The sequence below is a fragment of the Podarcis pityusensis genome (genome assembly GCF_964106645.2).
Source record: "Podarcis pityusensis genome assembly, chromosome: 4".
NCBI classification, from domain to species: domain Eukaryota; kingdom Metazoa; phylum Chordata; class Lepidosauria; order Squamata; family Lacertidae; genus Podarcis; species Podarcis pityusensis.
Window position 1 is genome coordinate 97,233,122 of NC_138027.1, and position 22,059 is coordinate 97,255,180.

General features: G+C 39.7%; 1 protein-coding gene across 1 annotated transcript in view; it reads right to left on the minus strand.

Moving 5' to 3' along the window:
* The window catches only part of PIBF1 (progesterone immunomodulatory binding factor 1), an 80,781-nt gene that overhangs the window by 29,598 nt on the left and 29,124 nt on the right, over positions 1 to 22,059 (minus strand). Inside the window, exons 11-12 of the mRNA XM_081003035.1 lie at positions 8,505 to 8,670; positions 5,862 to 6,012 (exon numbers count right to left, since the gene is read on the minus strand). Of these exons, the coding sequence (XP_080859161.1) occupies positions 5,862 to 6,012; positions 8,505 to 8,670 (317 nt within the window). The remainder of the gene's footprint in view (positions 1 to 5,861; positions 6,013 to 8,504; positions 8,671 to 22,059) is intronic.

Genomic DNA, 22,059 nt, shown 5'->3' on the forward strand with positions numbered 1-22,059 from the left:
ATTAGGGTAAATAACAAATGGAAATAAATAAGGTGACGAATCCAGGACTCAGTATATATTCAATCAATTAACTTAAAATAGTACGCAGGAAGCTATTGTACAGCTGCCAGAAATGAGAGATTTGTTGCCCAGTGTACTTCATGGCTTCATAGGATTTGAACTTTGGCCTTGCTAGTTTTATTGCGCCCCAACAATCTCTATTCCAATATGCTAATACTAATTATACAGTAATACTGTACTATATAATTATTATTTTACAAATATAGTAATATATGGTAACTTATTTTTCTTCATGATTATTTATGGTCTTGGCCTCTCCTTCAACTGTCACCTGATGGCAGCTGTTCAAAATGTCTTCCTGAACTTTCTCCGTTCCAGTTGGTTGGTTAACTTTAAAGTCTGGTGCCTGAGCTTGCTTTTTGCCTTTCTTCTCCCCATCCCTTTTCCCTTGTGTTACATTTTTAAAAAATAGGAAGCAGGGATCGTCTTACCTTGGATTCCATAAGCCACTCTAAGAGCCTTTTTTGCTAAGGAGTGGATTCAAAATGCTTTAAATTAAACAAAAAGCCAATTAGGTCCAGTTATGGATGACTCTGGGGTTGTGTGCTCATCTCGCTTTACAGGCCGAGGGAGCCGGCGTTTGTCCACAGACAGCTTCCGGGTCGTGTGGCCAGCATGACTAAGCTGCTTCTGGCAAACCAGAGCAGCACACAGAAACGCCATTTACCTTCCCGTTGGAGTGGTACCTATTTATCTATTTGCACTTTGACGTGCTTTCAAACTGCTAGGTTGGCAGGAGCAGGGACTGAGCAATGGGAGCTCACTCCGTCGCGGGGATTCGAACCGCCGACCTTCTGATCGGCAAGCCCTAGGCTCTGTGGCTTAGACCACAGCGCCACCCGCGTCCCTTATCTAACTGGTTGTTGTTGTTTAGTCGTTTAGTCGTGTCCGACTCTTCATGACCCCATGGACCAGAGCACACCAGGCACTTCTGTCTTCCACTGCCTCCCGCAGTTTGGTCAGACTCATGTTTGTAGCTTCGAGAACACTGTCCAACCATCTCGTCCTCTGTCGTCCCCTTCTCCTTGTGCCCTCCATCTTTCCCAACATCAGAGTCTTTTCCAGGGAGTCTTCTCTTCTCATGAGGTGGCCAAAGTACTGGAGCCTCAGCTTCACGATCTGTCCTTCCAGTGAGCACTCAGGGCTAATTTCCTTAAGAATGGATGCGTTTGATCTTCTTGCAGTCCATGGGACTCTCAAGAGTCTTCTCCAGCACCATAATTCAAAAGCATCAATTCTTCGGCGATCAGCCTTCTTTATGGTCCAGCTCTCACTTCCATACATCACTACTGGGAAAACCATGGCTTTAACTATACGGACCTTTGTTGGCAAGGTGATGTCTCTGCTTTTTAAGATGCTGTATCTAACTGATACTGTTTGGTACATATTGAAATTTCACAGATGTGGTGAATCAAAAGAACTTCAAGAATTACACCAAAAACATGGAGGACAGAGTGGGGTAGATGAGCCATTGCAGCAATATACCAGGCTTTGGGTACGAAAGGAAGTTGGGAAATAATAATTAAAAAAATAATTTTTTATTTATACCCCGCCCTCCCTGGCCAGAGCTGGGCTCAGGGCAGCTAACACCAGTAAAATTACAATAAAAACTTAATGGGGGGGGGGGGGAGACCAATTTAAAATACAGGTTAAAATACAATTTAAAATGCATCCTCATTTTAATAGTAGCCCATTGATCAAAACCATAAGGGGAGGGAAACATAAGGGTCAGACTGAGTCCAAACCAAAGGCCAGGCAGGTCTTGCAGTCCCTGCGGAAAGATGTCAAGTCCCACAGGGCCTTAGTCTCTTGTGACAGAGTGTTCCACTAAGTCGGGGCCAGTACTCAAAAGGCCCTGGCCCTAGTTGAGACCAATCTAACCTCCTTGCGACTTCCAAAGTGTTGTCATTTGTGGGTCTTAAGGTCCTCCGCGTGGCATACCAGGAGAGGCGGTCCTGTAGGTACATGGGTCCTAGGCCACATAGGGCTTTAAAGGTCAAAACCAGCACTTTAAACCTGACCCTGTACTCCACCGGGAGCCAGTGCAGTTGGTAAAGCACTGGATGAATGTGGGGAGGTTGTTTGGTACATGTACTGAAAAAGATGTGTGCACTGTCCTCAAAGCCAAGCTCAGTTGGTAAGGGAGACATGGAATAGGCCAGGCTAGCTTTATTTCATGTGCACAACTTCTACACCCTGGCTTCCCAAAAGAGGTGAGCAGTATCATTCCCTTTGCAATAGTGGGCAAATGATAAAGACAACAGGCTGAATGTTTACGTCTCACAGCAATATCAATGTGTCATTTCTGAAGACTGTTAGTGTTGGTTCCCTTTAAAGAGCCATTCATTCGTGAAATACATTAATAATATCTCCCGCCCTGTTCTAAGATATAAAGGAGAAAACAAGCACTCTTCAGCTCTGGAAGTGAGTGTTCTTTTTCCTGGCAGCATATGCAACAGCATAATTATACATGGTAAGGGGAATAATTACGAGCACAAAATGTACAGGACAAAATATTTTTGGCAACAGTCTCTCAAATCTGAATGCATATATATATATTCTCTGCAAGCTCTAGCGAACACTATAAAAACATACATCCAGCTTCTATCAATAGGCCTTTTGACAACAGAAAACATAGCAACATGGATCTTAAACATACCAAAGTGATATTTCTGAGTATTTTCAATCAAAATAGTACATATACATTAGCATTATAGTAAGACTTGTTCACACACATACTACTGAAATGTGAGCTATTATATTATCAAAACAAATGCCAAGCTTGCTTGGCAGAGTCTGATCTTGCCAAGTATAGACAACAAATAGAAGATTGTAAGGAGAGAGAAAAATTAGGTTGCACACATTGCTGTTGCTGCATATTTCTCTGGATTAAATTGAAATGCTTTAAAACCACAAGACAACTATTGTACAGTCATCATGCAAAGCGTATGTTTTAGTGTTATTAATAATGACGATAAGAAAGAGTAGATAGTCCATCTTGCAAAAACTTGAACTTGTGATATATGCTGCTTATTCTATTTTTTTCTCTTGTCAATAGGTCACTGAATGGGCCATATGATGTTATATATTCCCTCAGTAAATTTTCTTCTTAAAGTGTTTTCTTACACACAAAAATTAGGCTCCCACACCTGAAGTTTTTCTTATAATATTTCAAATAGCTCTGGACAAGAATGAAGGATGGGTATATGCTAGTATGAATATCAGAGTATGGAAACTGGAAAGAGATTCCAGAAAGTCTAAGCGTTTTGTTACTAACTGGATGATCTATGTGTTCAATGTCTGATTGATTTATTGTTATGACTGTTAAGAAACAAATGAATTATCTTTGCATTCTAAACTTATTAACACAAAAGTGGATAATTCACATTTACATTATGTTAAAGAGTTCTATCTAAAGTTTTCTACTTGATAATGATGCAAAGTCAAAATCATCTTTGGACCAGAGCTGCTACAATACAATACATAACTAATAAACCATTTATTTCCTTGGTCTGGATCCTAGGCCACCTTTAAAAGTCAACAGTCTCTCAGAACAGCTTACACAGGAAATGTAACAAAGTATAACTACGGCCATAAAATCATTAATAAAAACAACAAACATCCAGCACAACAAATAAATACGAAAACACTTTCCAAAACAGTCACTTTAGCAGAAGAATCAACAGCAGCTAAAGAAAAACTAGGGACGCGGGTGGCGCTGTGGGTAAAACCTCAGCGCCTAGGACTTGCCAATCGTCAGGTCGGCGGTTCGAATCCCCGCGGCGGGGTGTGCTCCCGTTGCTCGGTCCCAGCTCCTGCCAACCTAGCAGTTCGAAAGCACCCCCGGGTGCAAGTAGATAAATAGGGACTGCTTACTAGCGGGAAGGTAAACAGCGTTTCCGTGTGCTGCACTGGCTCGCCAGATGCAGCTTGTCACGCTGGCCACGTGACCCGGAAGTGTCTTTGGATAGCACTGGCCCCCGGCCTCTTAAGCGAGATGGGTGCGCAACCCCAGAGTCGGACACGACTGGCCCGTACGGGCAGGGGTACCTTTACCTTTAAAGAAAAACTGGGATGCGGATGGTGCTGTGGTCTAAACCACTGAGCCTCTTGGGCTTGCCGATCAGAAGGTCGGCAGTTCGAATCCCTGCGATGGGGTGAGCACCCGTTGCTTGGTCCCTGCTCCTGCCAACCTAGCAGTTTGAAAGCACGTCAAAGTGCAAGTAGAAAAATAGGTACCGCTCCGGCGGGAAGGTAAATGGCGTATCCGTGCGCTGCTCTGGTTTGCCAGAAGCGGCTTAGTCATGCTGGCCACATGACCCGGAAGCTGTACGCTGGCTCCCTCGGCCAATAAAGCGAAATGAGCACCGCAACCCCAGAGTTGTCTGCGACTGGACCTAACAGTCTTTACCTTTTTTTAAAGAAAAACTGGACAAAAATAACTGGGGCTTTTCTGAAATGATGGGGTATGTTGGTGTGCAGCCCTGGTGTACAGAGAAGAATCTCTCTCTGGTAAAAGAGGGGATACAGTGAGCAGTCTAAACGTACTTTGATTTGGGGCAATATATGCTCACTGGAAGGAGAGATCCTGAAGCTGAGGCTCCAATACTTTGGCCACCTCATGAGAAGAGAAGACGCCCTGGAAAAGACCCTGATGTTGGGAAAGATGGAGGGCACAAGGAGAAGGGGACGACAGAGGACGAGACGGTTGGACAGTGATCTCGAAGCTTCTAAAATGAATATATAATGAACTAAAGAAAATGTTCAAAAATGCATTTGTTAAAAAACCAGAAGTCGCCTTACTAGGTACAATAGGTGAAGAGTTTCCAAGAGAAGATAAAAGACTTTTAATGTATTCAAAAACGGCAGCGAGATTGCTACTAGCCCGTGCTCGCTTCGGCAGCACATATACTAAAATTGAGAATGCTGCTAGCCCAGAGATGGAAGGAAGGAGAAATACCAACAAAAGAAGGATGACAGATGAAACTGATAGAGTATGCGGAGATGGCAAAACTGATGGGGAAGATCCGAAACCGGGAAGATCAAGTATTTTCTAAAGACTGGAGTAAATTTTTAAATTTATTTAAAAAACCACTGTAAACAGTTAAAATCTTTGGCAGGGATGTAATGACACTTGTAATACGGAATTATTTATGGTAATTATGGTTATATAATAGATGGATAATTGTAAAAGATGCAGCAAATTTAAACTTAAACATGGAACCCATGGAGAGAGGGAAAGGAGGTCCGAAGGTTCAAAAGAACCTTGTATTTTAATGTTTGAAATGGTTATGTTTTATATGTATAAAATTATCAAAAATCCAATAAAAAATAAAAAAGAAATTCTCCTCGCCCCCCCATCATCACCTTTGATAGATCATGGCGAATTGTTGTGACATAACAGAACTAAAGGGATGTGCAATGGGGTGCTTCTCCCTGTTTTTCTCTTCAACGGCCTTTGTGCAAAATCTGCCAGGCAAATATGACAGGAAAGAAAAACAAACCAAAAACATCTGCACATAGATTTGACATGCATGTCCCCGGGGGAATCTGAGCCAGTAAAAAATATTTACTATAAAGTAATTTAAGGAGATAATCAAAATTAAATAAATATTCTCACTGCCAATTAAAGCACAATAAAATATGTATTTGATGTTAAATATTACACTGCTGCATGTTCAATATCTACTAAAAATTCCTGGGATTTAAAATGTTCCAGATCTCATTAACAGCGATCAGATTATAAAAATATTCCAACACAGTACACTACAGGAAGAACAGGGCAAATTAAAAGAACTTACGTTCTGCACTTTGCATGATTATCTCATCAAGTTCTTTTTCCAGCTTTTCATACGTGTCAAGCCTTGCCTGGTACTCAGAGTTTTGTGCCTGAAGTTCTGAAATCCGTTTCTCGCTCAGTGCTTGAAGATTATAAAATTCTTTGGTTAAAACCTATATGAAAATTAAAATGAAAGTTAATTAACAGAAGGCTATAAATTATTTATGATGGAGACAAAAGCCCAAACAGTTAAAAAATAATGAGTTGCACACAGTTCAATTGCTATTTAACTTATAATTAAGATAAGAATCCAATATGCTCTATTAAAAGCAGTACTACGTACAGATTTGTATAGTGATTCTCAAATCCCAAATCATTAAACATGTTTCAGTTACAAAAGGAATCCAACCTTTGGTAGTCTTTGCTGAATCCCTAAATTAATATCTATGGTTGTTGGTACTCTAATGTGTCAGAAATAAATAGTTGGCTATCTTTGCTTTGGGGTACAAACTTCAGATTCTATGCCACATGGAAACAGGTATATAGAAAGACATGCCAAAAAGCAAGGCTCCCATCTGTACAAATTTAAAGTAGTATCGTATCACTTTAAATAGTCATGAATTCCCCCCAAAGACCCCCAGGAGCTGTAGTTTGTTAAGAGTGCTGAGAAATGTTAGAGACGCCCTTTGCCCACCCCTGTGGTTTAACAATCGATCACTCTTCTCAGAGAATTCTGGGAATTGCAGGGGTCTCCTAACAACCTCCCTTTTCAGGTGACCATCTCCTGCTTCCTACTGCAGTCCTCCAAGAAGCTGCTACTGAAAGTCAGAGAAAGGTAGCTTGAGGTACCAGGTGGGTGGAATTAATAGAATTAATTTTTTTTGTGGGGGAGGGGGGACCTCGTTTGAATCTTGTCTCCTGTTTGTGCAAAAATCTGAGCTATTACACTGAAAGAAAAAAAGGGTCGTAGAAGAAAAGATATAGTTTTATTTGCAGAGAAAAACCTATTTTAAAATGGGGGGGGGGCGACTTAACCCAGCCCTAACAACTCACAACGCAGCTGTGCTTGAAGCAAATGCATGCAAGTGTGAAAACAGCATACATTATTAAAAAAAAAGTTTATTGCTATGTCTATCACAGCTCTTTAAAGGTCCTGTGTGATTAACCATTTAACAAATTAGTAATACCAAAAGGTAAGACCCAATTAAATGTACGTAAATAAAAAACATAAAAATAAAAAATTATCCGTACATGCTTAACCTTAGGTCCTAAACAAGAAAGTTCAGTCCAAACAAGAAAGCCTTACAGTGGTACCTCGGGTTACATACGCTTCAGGTTTCAGACTCCGCTAACCCAGAAATAGTGCTTCAGGTTAAGAACTTTGCTTCAGGATGAGAACAGAAATCGTGCTCTGGTGGCGCGGCGGCAGCAGGAGGTGCTTCAGGTTAAGTACGGACCTCCGGAATGAATTAAGTACTTAACCCGAAGTACCACTGTACAATGCTTCCAGAAGACATATCTCAGGGGTTACCAACTATGAACTTCCTTGGGTGCCCACAACATGTCTCAGTACATATCCATTTTGTGTTTTTATCATGTCTCCACAGCAACCATTTCAAGTTATGCTGTGCCCCACACTTCCAATTTGTGATATAACATGCCACCATAACAGCTATTCTGTGATTGGCACCAATGGCCCTTCCTTAAAATTCTAAATGTGCCCACTGGCCCAGAAATGTTAGTGACCCCTAGCATATAGGCTTAGATATGCAAATGAAGGCAAAAATATTAAAATTATTAACCATCTAAAATGTACTATTAGACATTAGAAATGTTGTTGTTGTTTAGTCGTTTAGTCGTTTGTGACCCCATGGACCAGAGCACGCCAGGCAATCCTGTCTTCCACTGCCTCCCGCAGTTTGGTCAAACTTCTGCTGGTAGCTTCAAGAACACTGTCCAGCCATCTCGTCCTCTGTCGTCCCCTTCTCCTTGTGCCCTCCATCTTTCCCAACATCAGGGTCTTTTCCAGGGAGTCTTCTCTTCTCATGAGGTGGCCAAAGTATTGGAGCCTCAGCTTCACGATCTGTCCTCCAGTGAGCACTCAGGGTTGATTTCCTTAAGAATGGAGCGGTTTGATCTTCTTGCAGTCCATGGGACTCTCAATGGGACATTAGAAATATGTGATAATAATTTATTTTTATAACTGTTAGGAGAATGATGGCTAATTGGCTAGAACACTGAAGAGGAAAATTTTGTTTGCAGGTCCTACCTGTCTCCTTTTTGCCAATATACTATACTGAGAAAAACAGATGTTCTAAGAATAAGTATTGCCACCTGTAAAGTCAACAGAACACAGCTGCCCTCTTCTCCAAAATGACCTTTTAATGTCTACTGACAAAATAATTAGTCTTCATTTGCTTAGAATGGTTTCAACAACAGTGCGGCACGATTATGATCAATACTTGCCTTAAGCAAATGCCGTCCTACTGTTCCTCTTTCGATTGTTTCACGAGCTACAAGCAGTTGCTCTTTAGCCCCAAATTGCAATGATGCAGTTCCTTACCAGCCAATCACCACTCTGATGGAAGGAGGGCAATGGCGATGAGGAGCCACGCCATAGGACCTGCCCACACTAAAACAGCTTACGGAAGCTTTTCTTACGTACCTCTAGTTTTCGCTGATATTTTTCACATTCCAGCTGACACTGTGAAAGGTTCTTGGAGGTTTCTTCTTGCATCAGCTGTAGACGTTCGCTTTCAAACAACTTCAGTTTATTCTGATGGAAAAGTTCGGCTACTTTGCTTTCTGTGCTGATCTGCAGTTGTCTGTACCTGAAAACACCCAAGGAAATAAAATGCAAAACAGTCAAGAAGCTCAGCAATGTCAATTAGACAGCAAACAATTTATATCCTTAATATTATGATGATATGGTTTTGCTGCAAAGAGACCATGGAAAAGTGCACCACTGGGGGGTAAAGTCAAACTGTTGGAGAGTTACAGCGCCTGCTGGGGCTGCAGAGAACAAAATGGGAGAGACATGTTTTACTGCAGCTGGGGCAGATGATGGCATCCAGTTTCACTGGTGCAGATGCGCCATGGTGTTTCTTCTCTCTGCACTCCTCCCAGTGGTCATTCCTCCTCTGGCCACTGAGATGTGTATATATGGCCTGACTGTCTTGTCTCCAGGCACAGGGTAGTGACCTCTACCCTGCCCTATAAAAAGCATTATTCAGAACAGCAGTTTGCATGAACCACTAAAGACAATATTAACACAATTAATTTCACATTAATTCAAAATCCAATTAAAACCATTTAGTTTAATTAGTTTAATTAGTTTAAAGCTGATACCAGCTTTTCAAATGCATCTTAGATACTGCATTTAGTAACTACTTCACTTTTCAGCAACTTCTTAAACGATGGATGGGCTTGATGAAATGATACCAGTTTCCCAATGTCTGGTTTAAAGTCACTTAAGCAGGAGTTTTAAATCGCAATGTTTAGCCACCTAGTAGTCGATTTCTTTGCTTGGAGAAAAGTTGGATGACCACACTAAAAGCACATTCCACCAAATACGATATTGGGAATGCAATAAGGAGCTTCTTAATCACTTTCCATAGTGCAGGATAGAGGTAAGAAATTGCTCCTGTAACCAAAACTCCTGGTACGATTTCATAAACTTTGACTTCAGATCATTGTCTTTTTGTAGCCCCTACCTCAATTTCCTCGGCATCTGAAAATAGATTTGTCACCCAATCTGGAATTACCATAAAAAGCCCTCTAATTGCTCAGCCATATCTTTATGCAGCATATCCAAACTGTCACAAAAAACTTACAGATCATCATACTGTATCCCATCTTTCTCTTCTGGCTCAGACAGACTCTAGCCTGGTCGATTGTAAATAAGCAAGCAACATGCTCAGGGGGCCCACCTTCAGGGACCCCTGCTACTCCCTTGCCCAGGGGTAGGCAACCTAACGCTGGATCCAGCCCAAATTGCCTTCTCAATTCGGCCCACAAACGGTCTGGGAATCAGTGTGTTTTTACAAGAGTAGAATGTGTCCTTTTATTTAAAATGCATCTCTGGGTTATTTGTGGGACATGGGAATTCGTTCATATTTTTTTTCAAAATATAGTCCGGCCCACCACATGGTCTGAGGGACAGCAGTGGACCGGCCCATGGCTGAAAAAGGTTGCTGACCCCTGCCTTTGCCTCTTAGTGCCCCCAAAGTAATCCCATTGGCCCTGGGGGGAGGTACCACCCACTTTGAGATCTGCTGAGTGAGACATCAATTACAAGGTTGCCATAGGTACAGCTAACACAGTTTAAAATACTTGATTTTCCTAAACTTGGGGTCCTCACTCCAAGAAAAATTTAGGCTTTTTGTCTCCCCTCTTTGTGTTCTCTGGAAACTGCAAAAGTTCTGTCTAGAACTGCCAATTCTTAATTAAATATTTTCTAGCATATTTCATGACTGGATTGTTTAAATGCAATAAAATTAATTACATTTAGAAACAGGAACCATCTTCCTAATCTTTCTCTCACACCCCCATAATCCAATGTAAAACCAGATTAAGAGATAAAGAACTCCACCTTTCTACAGTTTAAAACCCCAGGCAAAGATTGCCATCGAAATAAAAAAGGGCTTTTGGTGCTTCAAAAGAGGTGCTCAAAACCTGCGCTATCAAGTACTGTGCAAAACATCACTTTCACAATTTTTCCTGGGTGGAAGAAAACTGTATGAAATTAATGTGCATAGATTCATATGTATCCATTACACATACTTGCAGTCTAGAATTTGTGCATGTAGAATACATTTACTGGGAAAGCCACAGCCTTTCATAGCTTCTCAGTTATATATCCATCAATAGCACGTCCTTGCTAAATGGGCTTCATTCAGAAATGATAACCTCAAAGTCGGATATACAATGGATATATTTAAAACATGCTTTAGTCGTCTGTGCTGATGGAAATACTCTGGAGAGTTAAGGCTAATTGGAAAACATTTTCTAGACAAATAACAAAGTGAAGAAATAATCAGTTTTGAATTGAGAGCTGAGAAGCAGAGCTCACTCCATTGGCTCGGCTGTGATAGGCCAGCGCTATCAGGAACCTCCTGCCTCTGAACTATGCCGGCCAGTCAATATGGGAACAACTGTCTAGAAATTGGCGTCTGAGTTTTGAGTTTTATTTTCCTCTCCTCTCACTGTTCCTTTTCCCTTTTGTGGAAAGCCTTCCCTTCAGATGTCAAGGAGATAAGGAACTACATAATTTTTAGAAGACATTCTGTATCAGGAGGTTTTTAATGTCTGATGTTTTACTATGTTTTATATATGCTGTAAGCCGCTCAGAGTGGCTGGGGAAACCCAGCCAGATGGGTGGGATATAAATAATGTTTGCTTGTTTGAATGTAAGCCTGAGAATAGGGAGTGTCTTGTTTTGATTTCATGTAATCTGCAATGGGGGCCTTTTTTGTCTGGAGAGCGGAGTACAAATGCTCTAAATAAATAAAACAGAAAACTGGGAATCTCTTGCAGCAGAATGTGCAACTTTAATCCAGTTTGAGAAGTGCTGAATCAACCAACTAATGGAATATCCACGTAAGTCCATTTTAAGGGCATTAGGTAACCTAAAGTTGACCCCCCCCCCCCAAATCCTGCAATGAACTTTAGCCCAGTAACCTGCTCTTAGATATCAGCTTCTATTGTCCAAATAAGCCATTTGCTTGGCCATACAATCTCATTTAGCATAATAATTGTTTCTCGGTGTAACTGGAGTTTGTATTGTGGCTCCTGTAGCAATGTTCCACGTAAGTGAATACAGAAACAAGAGGAAGATTTATACTACTATTTTTGTTGGCAACTGCAGCTACAATTCCCAGTAGATGACAAACCCTTAGTGCATGTTATCTTCTTTTAAGTACTATTTCTGTTGTCCAAAACAGTAAAAGTGATTTAAACTGAAGTTCTTGCCAGATGTTGCATTTGCTTCCCATCTAGTAATTAAACATACATAGCGTTTTGCATTTTGGTTTAGTAAAATCTCTCTTTTCGACAGACTGAGGAGAAGCTTACGGCTCTGTTAAAGCTTCTTGCTGTAAATGCTGTACCATAATCACTGCTTTAATGCCCTCTGCCCCACCACTACCAGGAGCTACTGGGCCAGAAACATGGAAATGCAGCAAAACAACATGCAGAATAAAAAAGGAATCAAAATTAGAAATCCATTTATCACCATCAACACAGCATCATTACACAGAAAAGGAATGCAATTTTAGAATACCATTACTAGGCAAGGGCTCTTAGCCTGCAGAGAAATGCGCATTGAACACAATGGAAATTAAACTAGATGCGTACAGAACTAAAATCATGAAGTAAATTAAATTAAAATAAAGTAAAATAAAATAAAATAAAATACATAACAATGAGTAAATTAAATAAAAAATGAAATTATTTATTCCCATTCATTGGTAACTTTGACCAGGGGCAGAAAACATGACTGACTAGAAGCCACACGAACAAACGGGGTTTGGTGATAATAGTAATTATTAAATTACCTCAAAGACTGAACTATGATCTAATTTACCTCAAACATTTTTTGTCCTCTCTTACCATGTTGTAACACAGAACACTATTAAGCTTTGCTGATTACAATGGAGACTTTGCTCTTCAAGTGAAATAGCTGGGATTTATTTTCTTAACCTGAGCTTGATATGTCCAGCGTTCAGGCTGTTTTGTCACTGTGGTAATATTTTCAACTTTGTGCAAACATTTGTTAACAGAAGAACAGCATGTAATGATCTCCCTGGCTATGGCAAAAGGTTTTGAAGCAAGCTCACCAATAGCTTACAAGGCGGAGGAGCATTAGTCTGACACCGCAAGCACAAAGAAATACTTCATTATCTACATTTGGGATAAATCCTTTCAACGTGACAACAGTCAGAAGATCCATCAAAACAGCAGTCACATTCTAATGACTGCCTCAAACTTTTTGAATGCTGAGCAGCTCCGCTAGTAGCTAAATAGTAACCTACGTCATTGCCACTCTTCCAACATGGCAATAAACATTTGCAGTTTATTTTGGCATGTGATAAATACACAGAATTGAAGAAAGACTGTGTAAGTCTCATGCACAAAGAAAATCCACAAACCTAAATCTGTTTCTGAAGGTACTGGTGATAAAATAAACAATAAATAATATGCTAAATAGCATTTGTTTTTAATAGTAAGTGGTCTTCTATGATCCTTCCTCTACTGTGTATAGTGCATCACCGTACACTGATGGGCCAGGGTATAAATATTATTATAATTATATTATTATTATTATTAGTATTAGTATTAGTATTATTAAAGAACATGGGAGTTAATGATTTTATTAGCCAGATATGATCAAATATCAAATCGGTGAAGTGTCTCTCCAGGATACAATTTATGAATTTACACATGTCAAATACTAAATACTACATACAGCATACATACCTATGTATTTCTATATTATTATATACCACAGATCTAAATACGTTGAAGTAAAAATGTTGAGTGCTTGAAACTATTTCATGAATGTCTTTTCTTTTTATTAAAGGTGTTTCTACCAAGAGATTCCCCTTCACATTGGCTAAAAAGACTGGTTCATCCACATTTGCATGACTAAGTCACACGTTTGAAGGCTTCAGGTGTTCGTGTCGCAATGAAAATAAAACAGAAATATGTTGTTTTGACACTTCACCATGACCATCGCTGCCAGAGAAGTTTGGATTACAACAGAGGTATGAGACTTCTTGGAAACTGGCCATTTTATGTACACCTCCCTGCGTGGCTGGAAATCTGAGTGCCCATCAACATTCTTCCAGCGCAGCTCCATCCATGTTCAACAAGCACCTGCTTGCTTTGCAGAATGGAATGATGTTGCAGTGTAATGAAGCTGGGGAAAGCGGGAGAGGTTGTGGCAGATACAGTCTGCTGAGTATAAGACGACACAGGCTACATACATTTCCAAAGTACGCCGCAGCACGCATAGATAGTTTACAGCAAGTTAGTAATGAGATCGGTCTTTCCTTGGACCTACATGCTGAGAGAGGCACCCACGTGGGTTCCTTTGCTGGGGGGGGGGGGAGTAAAATAAATAAATCAGATGCCAGTCTTTTGATCAGAATGGAAGACCTCTTTTTCCCCACTGTCATCTCATAACAACAACCAAAACCCTAACAAGATTAATCTAAAGTGAACTTGTGAGTGAATAGAAATTATAAGCAATGCCACTTCTTCCAACAATTAAATGAGCTGGAAATACTACTCTTGGCAAGTTAATATTCCTCATGAGGCCCTTTATGTTTCCTTTTACCTCTAGAATTGGTAAGAAGTCTTCTTTTGCCAAAATCAAGTACCACAATGTGGCTATGTCCATCATAAAACATCTCAGCTGTAATATCATCTGTGGTCGTTGGCTGCAAAATGAACCACTGAATGAATGCAGTATTTTTATTTTTTTGCCTTGGCTGAAGATGCTGAGTATGCCCAACAAATGGGCTGATAGGAATCCCAAGCATGCATTTAAAGAAATCCAATTCAACTCTCTCGTCATGATTTTTAAAAAAGGAATGCGATGTGATTTAAGCTGAACCAAATATTGCTTCTTTAAACACATTTACTGTTCTAGCACCCAACAAATTTCAATATCTGCTGTTGTGAATAAGCTCCCAACCGATTACCCCAATGCAAATGTGAACCTTAAAAAGATCCCCCATTACTGCCACACAGTATATCTACTACAACAGGTCTATTTGTAGGGAACGACATAAGTGAAATATCAATGTAGACTTCTAAATGAAAACAACGACCACCAAATATGCATGTTACGAAAGTATTTTTCATTATGGACCAATATAGTTTGATCATAGATTATTTAACTAACTATGTATTAGGTAAAGGTAAAAGTACCCCTGACCGTTAGGTCCAGTCGTGGCTGGCTCTGGGGTTGCGGCGCTCATCTCGCTTTATTGGCTGAGGGAGCCAAAGTACAGCTTCCGGGTCATGTGGCCAGCATGACTAAGCCGCTTCTGGCGAAACCAGAGCAGCACACGGAAACACCCTTTTTCTTCCCGCCAGAGCAGTACCTATTTATCTACTTGCACTTTGACGTGTTTTCGAATTGCTAGGTGGGCAGGAGCTGGGACCAAACAATGGGAGCTCACCCTGTCGTGGGGATTCGTACTGCCGACCTTCTGATTGGCAAGCCCTAGGCTCTGTGGTTTAGACCACAGCGCCACCCGCATCCCTTTTAGTTATGTATTAAGCTACACATAAAACAATCCTACTAATTTTAGCAAAGCCACATTTTCTCCTATTGTTTCCAATAAAAGGGCTAGAAGCCATGGATAAATAAATTTCAAGGTTTTGAAAATGGTATAGGTGCAATATACTCTGAACAAAAGGCTAAATTAATTGTAAATAATGTGGTGACGGAAGAATTTAAGATAGAAAAAGGGACACGACAGGGGTGCCCAATCTCCCCACTGCTTTTTATATTGGTCCTGGAGGTTCTGCTGAATATGATTAGAAGGGTTGGTTAAAGGTATACAGGTCGGAGCCAAACAGTACAAACTGAGAGCATTTGCAGATGACTTAGTATTGACGTTACAGGAGCCAGAATCTAGTACTAAAAGGGTTTTAGAATTAATTCAAGAATTTGGTCAAGTGGCAGGATTTAAACTGAACAAGCTAAAAACTAAGGTTTTAGAGAAAAATTTAACACCGATTGAAAGAGAGAGGTTTCAGAATGAGACAGGCTTGACTGTGGTTAAGAAAGTGAAATACCTGGGGATTAATATGACAGCCAAAAATGGGAACTTATTTAAAGATAATTATGAAAAATGCTGGACGGAAGTGAAAAAAGATTTAGAAATCTGGTCAAATTTGAAGCTTTCACTGTTGGGTCGTATTGCTGTGATAAAAATGAATGTATTGCCTAGAATGCTGTTTTTGTTTCAAACATTGCAAATTGTGGACAAGATGGACTGTTTCAAGAAGTGGCAGAGAGATATTTCTAGATTTGTCTGGCAGGGCAAGAAGCCCAGAATAAAATTTAAGATATTAACCGATGCAAAGGAAAGGGGTGGATTTGCCCTGCCGGACTTTAAACTTTATTATGAATCAGCAGCTTTTTGCTGGTTGAAAGAATGGCTACTTCTTGAAAATACAGACATTTTGGACTTAGAAGGTTTTAACAACGTATTTGGATGGCATGCATATTTATGGTATGACAAGGTTAAAGCACATAAAGCATTTAAAAATCATATTGTCAGGAAAGCACTGTTTAATGTTTGGATAAGATATAAGGATTTATTGGAAAACAAAACCCCAAGGTGGTTGTCATCGATGGAAGCGAAAGCTCTGAAAAGGCTCAATATGGAGGCCAAATGGCCGAAATATTGGGAAATTTTGGAACAAGAAGGAGACAAATTGAAATTGCAGAGTTTCGAGAAATTAAAAAACAAAGTGAGAGATTGGCTTCATTATTATCAGATAATGGAGGCATATAATTTGGATAAGAAAATTGGCTTCCAGGTGGAAAAATCAAAACTAGAAACAGAACTGTTAGAACCCAAAACTAAGAATTTGTCAAGAATGTATAACTTGCTGTTGAAATGGAATACTCAGGATGAAACGGTGAAATCTGTTATGATTAAATGGGCACAAGATGTCGGACATAATATTATGTTTGCTGACTGGGAACAGTTATGGACCACAGGTATGAAGTTTACGGCATGTAATGCCTTAAGAGAGAATATTATGAAAATGATATACAAGTGGTACATGACCCCAGTCAAGCTTGCAAAAATCTATCATTTGTCTGATAATAAATGCTGGAAATGTAAAGAAACTGAAGGTACATTCTTTCACCTTTGGTGGATGTGCCCAAGGATTAAGGCTTTCTGGGAAATGATATATAATGAATTGAAAAAGGTATTTAAATATACCTTCTTGAAGAAACCAGAGGCCTTTCTCCTGGGCATAGTCGGCCAATTGGTGCCAAAGAAGGATAGAACTTTTTTTATGTATGCCACAACAGCAGCAAGAATACTCATTGCAAAGTATTGGAAGACACAAGATTTACCCACTTTGGAAGAATGGCAGATGAAGCTGATGGATTATATGGAACTTGCAGAAATGACTGGCAGAATCCGAGACCAGGGAGAAGAGTCGGTGGAAGAAGATTGGAAGAAATTCAAAGATTATCTACAGAAATATTGTAAAATTAATGAATGTTAGAATGATGTTGGATAGTAATTAAGTGGTTTCCCGCTGTAATGCTTTAAGGGAATATGAAAAAAGGGTTATAAATAGGTAAAAAGCTAATGCTATTACTTTTAAGATCAAAGATTAGGATAATTAAAGAGGGTAAGGATTTGCTGAACCAACAGATTGAAGTGGAACACAAAAAAGGGAGGTATGAGGAGGTCCGGGAAACAAGCTAAAAGAAAATAAGTAATGGAAAATCTATGTGTTTTTAACTATTTTGATTTTGTATTTTTGTTATTTTTTTTCACTTTTATTGTAATATTTTAAAAAACCTTAATAAATATCTTATAAAAAAAAAATTTCAAAACTAACACATCATGTTAAAATTAGAATGCTATACATGCAAGAGGCTCACGGGGGGGGGGGGGCAGAATTCTAACCAGAGCAATACCTTTCAGGTCTCCATGTTGATACAAGGTCAATTAACTCACAGGGCAAGGCTGTTCCTGACACTTTGTCCAACTATGTTTGAAAATTGCTTCCTCTTTATTGTGAGATTTTAGGTATTTTTAATCTCTAATCTTTAGTGTGGGCATCTCTATTTGCCAGGCTTGTGGTCTTATCTAAAGCTTTAAATTTCAGATATATTTTTTAAAAAAAATTCTGCATGCTAACTATTCTAGTGTCATTTGTTTTTTTCTATATTTAATTCAACCAAGAGCCTCTATACGAAATATTCCCCCTTGCATTCCCTGATGCCTCAGACATTCAGCTTGCCAAAGAATTGAAGTCTGGTGCTCAAAAAAGAATAAGCAGATCTCTACTGCATATTTTTGGCTGAATGCGCTCTTGAAAGATAAACCTAGAAAGATTAAATTAGAGATTTCAGTTCCTAGTTAGACACACTGTGACCTTTCCTTTCCGCCACACAATCTGTTATTGTGGTGATACATTTCTCTCATTCCTACCCCCCTTCCCTGATGGCTGGGTAAGGAATCCCTGGACTGTGTGTACTATCCTGGATTCTTCCACCCAAGAGGCAGTTGTATTTGTTTTCCTCCAGCTTCTTTCCTTCAACTCCCACATTATATGACCCACATGAAATTCAGAGAACCCACAAGAGGAGACGGATGCAGTGGGGGGGGGGGGAATCTGTGTTTCAAGGTAGCCAGAAGCTAGGAAATGGAGCAAAATACAGCATTTGTAACTCAGGAAAAGATAAGAAAGAAAGAAAGAAAGAAAGAAAGAAAGAAAGAGTTGCTTGAATCAGCTTTTGCAGCAAGTAAAGCCTGCTATTGTGCGGAACTGTTTCTTTTGCTGGGGAAAGTGAAATACAAAATCTTAATTCAAAGTACATGCAAAATTTTAAAGAAAAATAAGGATAACGTGCAATGAATGCAGGGTATTATTGAGATGATTTTAAAAGTCTTTTGTCAAAGCACCACTCACATATTGTTTTTGCATACTGAAAACACTCTCTCTCTCTCTCTCTCTCTCTTTCACACTCTCTCTCTCAAATCCTGCGGGCCTCCAAGATTACCAAACCTAAAGAAAAAAACCCATGAAAACGTGTCACCAACAGACATTAAATCACTCTTTCCTAGTTGCTACCTGATGGCATCCAATTCAATTGCTGCCTACACTCTCTGACACCACCACAGTACGATGTTGGTATCTGATACATGCTTAACACCTGCCCTACCAAAGCTGACCCTAAATGAACCTGCTATGTGATCCCATGTCTCAGTTGCTTCATGCACCAAACTGGCACTTTACTGCAATCTTTTTCTGTTGAGAGTGTTCCTGTCCTATAATATGTAACTTTATTCATACTTGTTGTTCTCCTGGCCTTAATGCAGGGGGGTTTAACCAAGATCTGGCTATTTCTTTGATCGAGCTCAGACACTAGAAAGCGCTCATCTTTTACTTGGTGCATCCTTCTTCCCTATGAACACTAAAGTATTGAGAGTCAGAGTCACTTCACAGGGAGGCCCACAAACGGTTGTTGGATTTGGATGGTTCTTCCTACTCAAAAATGGGACACAGTACGCAAATCAGGCTCTTTTGTATACATACGTGAAGATATCCACACATACAGATATCCACACAAAGCATTACTTTAGGTGTGTGCTGGCTGCGTGAACACTGACTGCTCCTCCATATAAGGACCAACATCACCCATTAACTATATATAGCGGGCCAAAATTATTATCGTTTCTATGCAAAGATCCAGCCATTGCTTATCGGATGGCTCTTTAATTTTTGACTGATTATGGGATCATGAGCATGATGAGACTAGATACAAGCGAGATAATTCAGAGACACATGCACTGTATTTGCCATTGGAGAAGGTGGCTGTTTCCACCTGCTTAGCCCCGAGAGCCTCCATAAGGGAGCCGCTTGCGGAAGAACTCTTGTGTAGACTTTCTAACCTTTTGAGGCATAAACGACAGGAGGGGAGGATGCTTGCCAGACACTAATATCATCAGGTATGAGGCCGCTTTTGAACAGGAAGTTATTTGATATTTTATTTGACCCACTGGTGGGCTTCAAACTCCCTTAAATTTTTATCTCTGTTTATTTGTGTGTGTTAATGTTGTACTAAGGGCATTATGTACTGTTATTGTACTACAGTAGTGATACTGTTTTCTATGTGAAGTGCTTTGCGCAAAGATGAATTTCTGGGAATATGTGGTATATAAATAAATTGACTCTGTCTAGTTAGAAGCCTGTTAAACTCATTGAATTGAGTTATTAGTATACAAAACCAACATTCATTGGCAATTCTGAAATAAAAACTAATAGGTGCTCAAAAATACTGATGGCCTCCAGATGCGAGAACAAATTGCCGATAAAAATCACAACATCTGGACCATCATTGAATCGGCAATGATCAATTAAGCAATGCAGAACGCTCAAATCCTGCACAGAACACATAGTACATTTTAGTTTAATAAGTGCAAAGTTGTAGTTAAATCCAGTGAGACCTAGGCACATTTATGTTATAAAATCAGTTCTGTTTAATCCTCATCCAGATTTTTATATCTAACAGCATCCTTTTAAACTGGGTGCGGATTGAAAGGATAAAGCCTAATTTCCAAAGGAGGTTCTGCATTGCTTCAAAAAGCCAGGGCAGAAAATACATTTGGGCAAGCTCTCTCTCTTCCTTCTCTGTTGGTCAAGATTATTTCCAGTTCTTTCTTTGGAACAACAACCTCTCTGCATCTTCTTCCATTTCCTCTAAAGCTTCCATCTTAACTACATATTGCAAAGCACAATAGAACTAGTCTGCTTTTATAGTTAAGGACTGCAGCTTTATGACTGGCTTCACCATTAAAACGGCACATATCCCTACAGGAACAGATACAAAAATAAAGTATATAGAGATCTGACATTAACTTCCAAGAGATGACTGTAACAAATACAGGGTGTGTGTTGCGGCACAAGGGAGCCAAAATTAAGCCATCTCCCGTGTCCCTTCAAAGAACCATCATATAAAAAGGCAGAGCAGGCAGTGGGGAAGGGAGAGAATTATTATTTTTTAAAGCCAATACAATCTTTACTGTCCCTCACTACAGGTTCCCTTTTATTTTTGTCTATTACCACCGCTGGAGAAGAGAAGTGAGGTGCATTCAACATAGGAAGGACTGCAGCTCAGTGAAAGAACCTGCTTTATAGGCCAGTGGCAATACAGTACCTCAGGCTGGTTATGTACCTGAACAGGTAGAAGCCTACCTTCCTGGTCAAATGTACCACTTACCAACACAACTATCACCTTATACATGAAATAAATAAATAATCTACTGAGCTTCAGTTTACTGGCTTTCATTCAATACATCACAGGTTCTAAACAGCAGTTCAACGCTTCCTCAACCTCTCAATTTTGCATCCCAAAACTGTTTAGTATTTTCACCAGATTCTAATGGACATGACTAGAAGCCTCCTTTGCCTTCTGACGAAATCTGTGCAGTCTCAGAATGAAGGTTTGTATTGGTCCTGAAACCTGCACTATTCCACTGCAGTAAACTTGGGGCATTTGTGAGGTTAAAGACTGCAAAACTGTCAAAATTAATCTGGGTAGAAGTCATCTAGTATAGAGATGAATTCACATGTGCTTATATACAAATTACAACATCGTGCATGTCCGAAAGCCATGATAAGTAAGATGAGCTTTCATGTGTCACCAGTGAAGGTTTGGAAGGATAGTAGTTAAAATGGCACAAAGCAGTTGTCATTTATCAGCTCAGGGAAAGCATATCCAGAGAAGATAAATTACCAAAAGGATTATGAACACAGGGGATGCCATCAGGCTTAGGAACATTTGAAAGAAAATAACGCCATGACGGAAAGTTGAGCTCCACTACGTTGTAAGTCCTGGGTTAAACAATAAAAAAGTACAACTTGGCAACGTTCCCAATGGAAAAACCTGTTGAACAACAACAACAAAAACTTCAGTTGAAAGAAAATGCCCTTTATTGATTAATATGCTTACACAAGCAGATATTTCTATAGGCTCCAATTCTAAGCAAACTGAGATGCTTATAATAGCTCTAATCCATGGGACACTGAGAAGTAAATGTGTGTAGAATCAAGGTGCTAGCTGTAAAAAAAATTGAATGTAGACACATAAACAAATCTATCACCAGCATTACAGACCACCATGGAGATATTAAAACTTGTAAAGTGTCTCACAACTACGTCAGTCCCATAGTAGCAACTCTTCTAAACATTTTCCCATACAGAATTCCATTTTTCATTCCATTTACCAATTATCTGTAAGCATGTGCAAGGAGTTATCTAGCATAAATGAGAGAGGGCAACCGATAATACTGTTTCATTTATTTTCTGAGTCAACAAGTGCCCAGTTGTGACAGATCAGAGAACAGAATCACCACCATATCAAGTCTTGTTCAGAAAACAACAAATGCACAATTCTTTTAAATATTCTCATAATCACTCTATATAACCTGGAGACATCAACACCA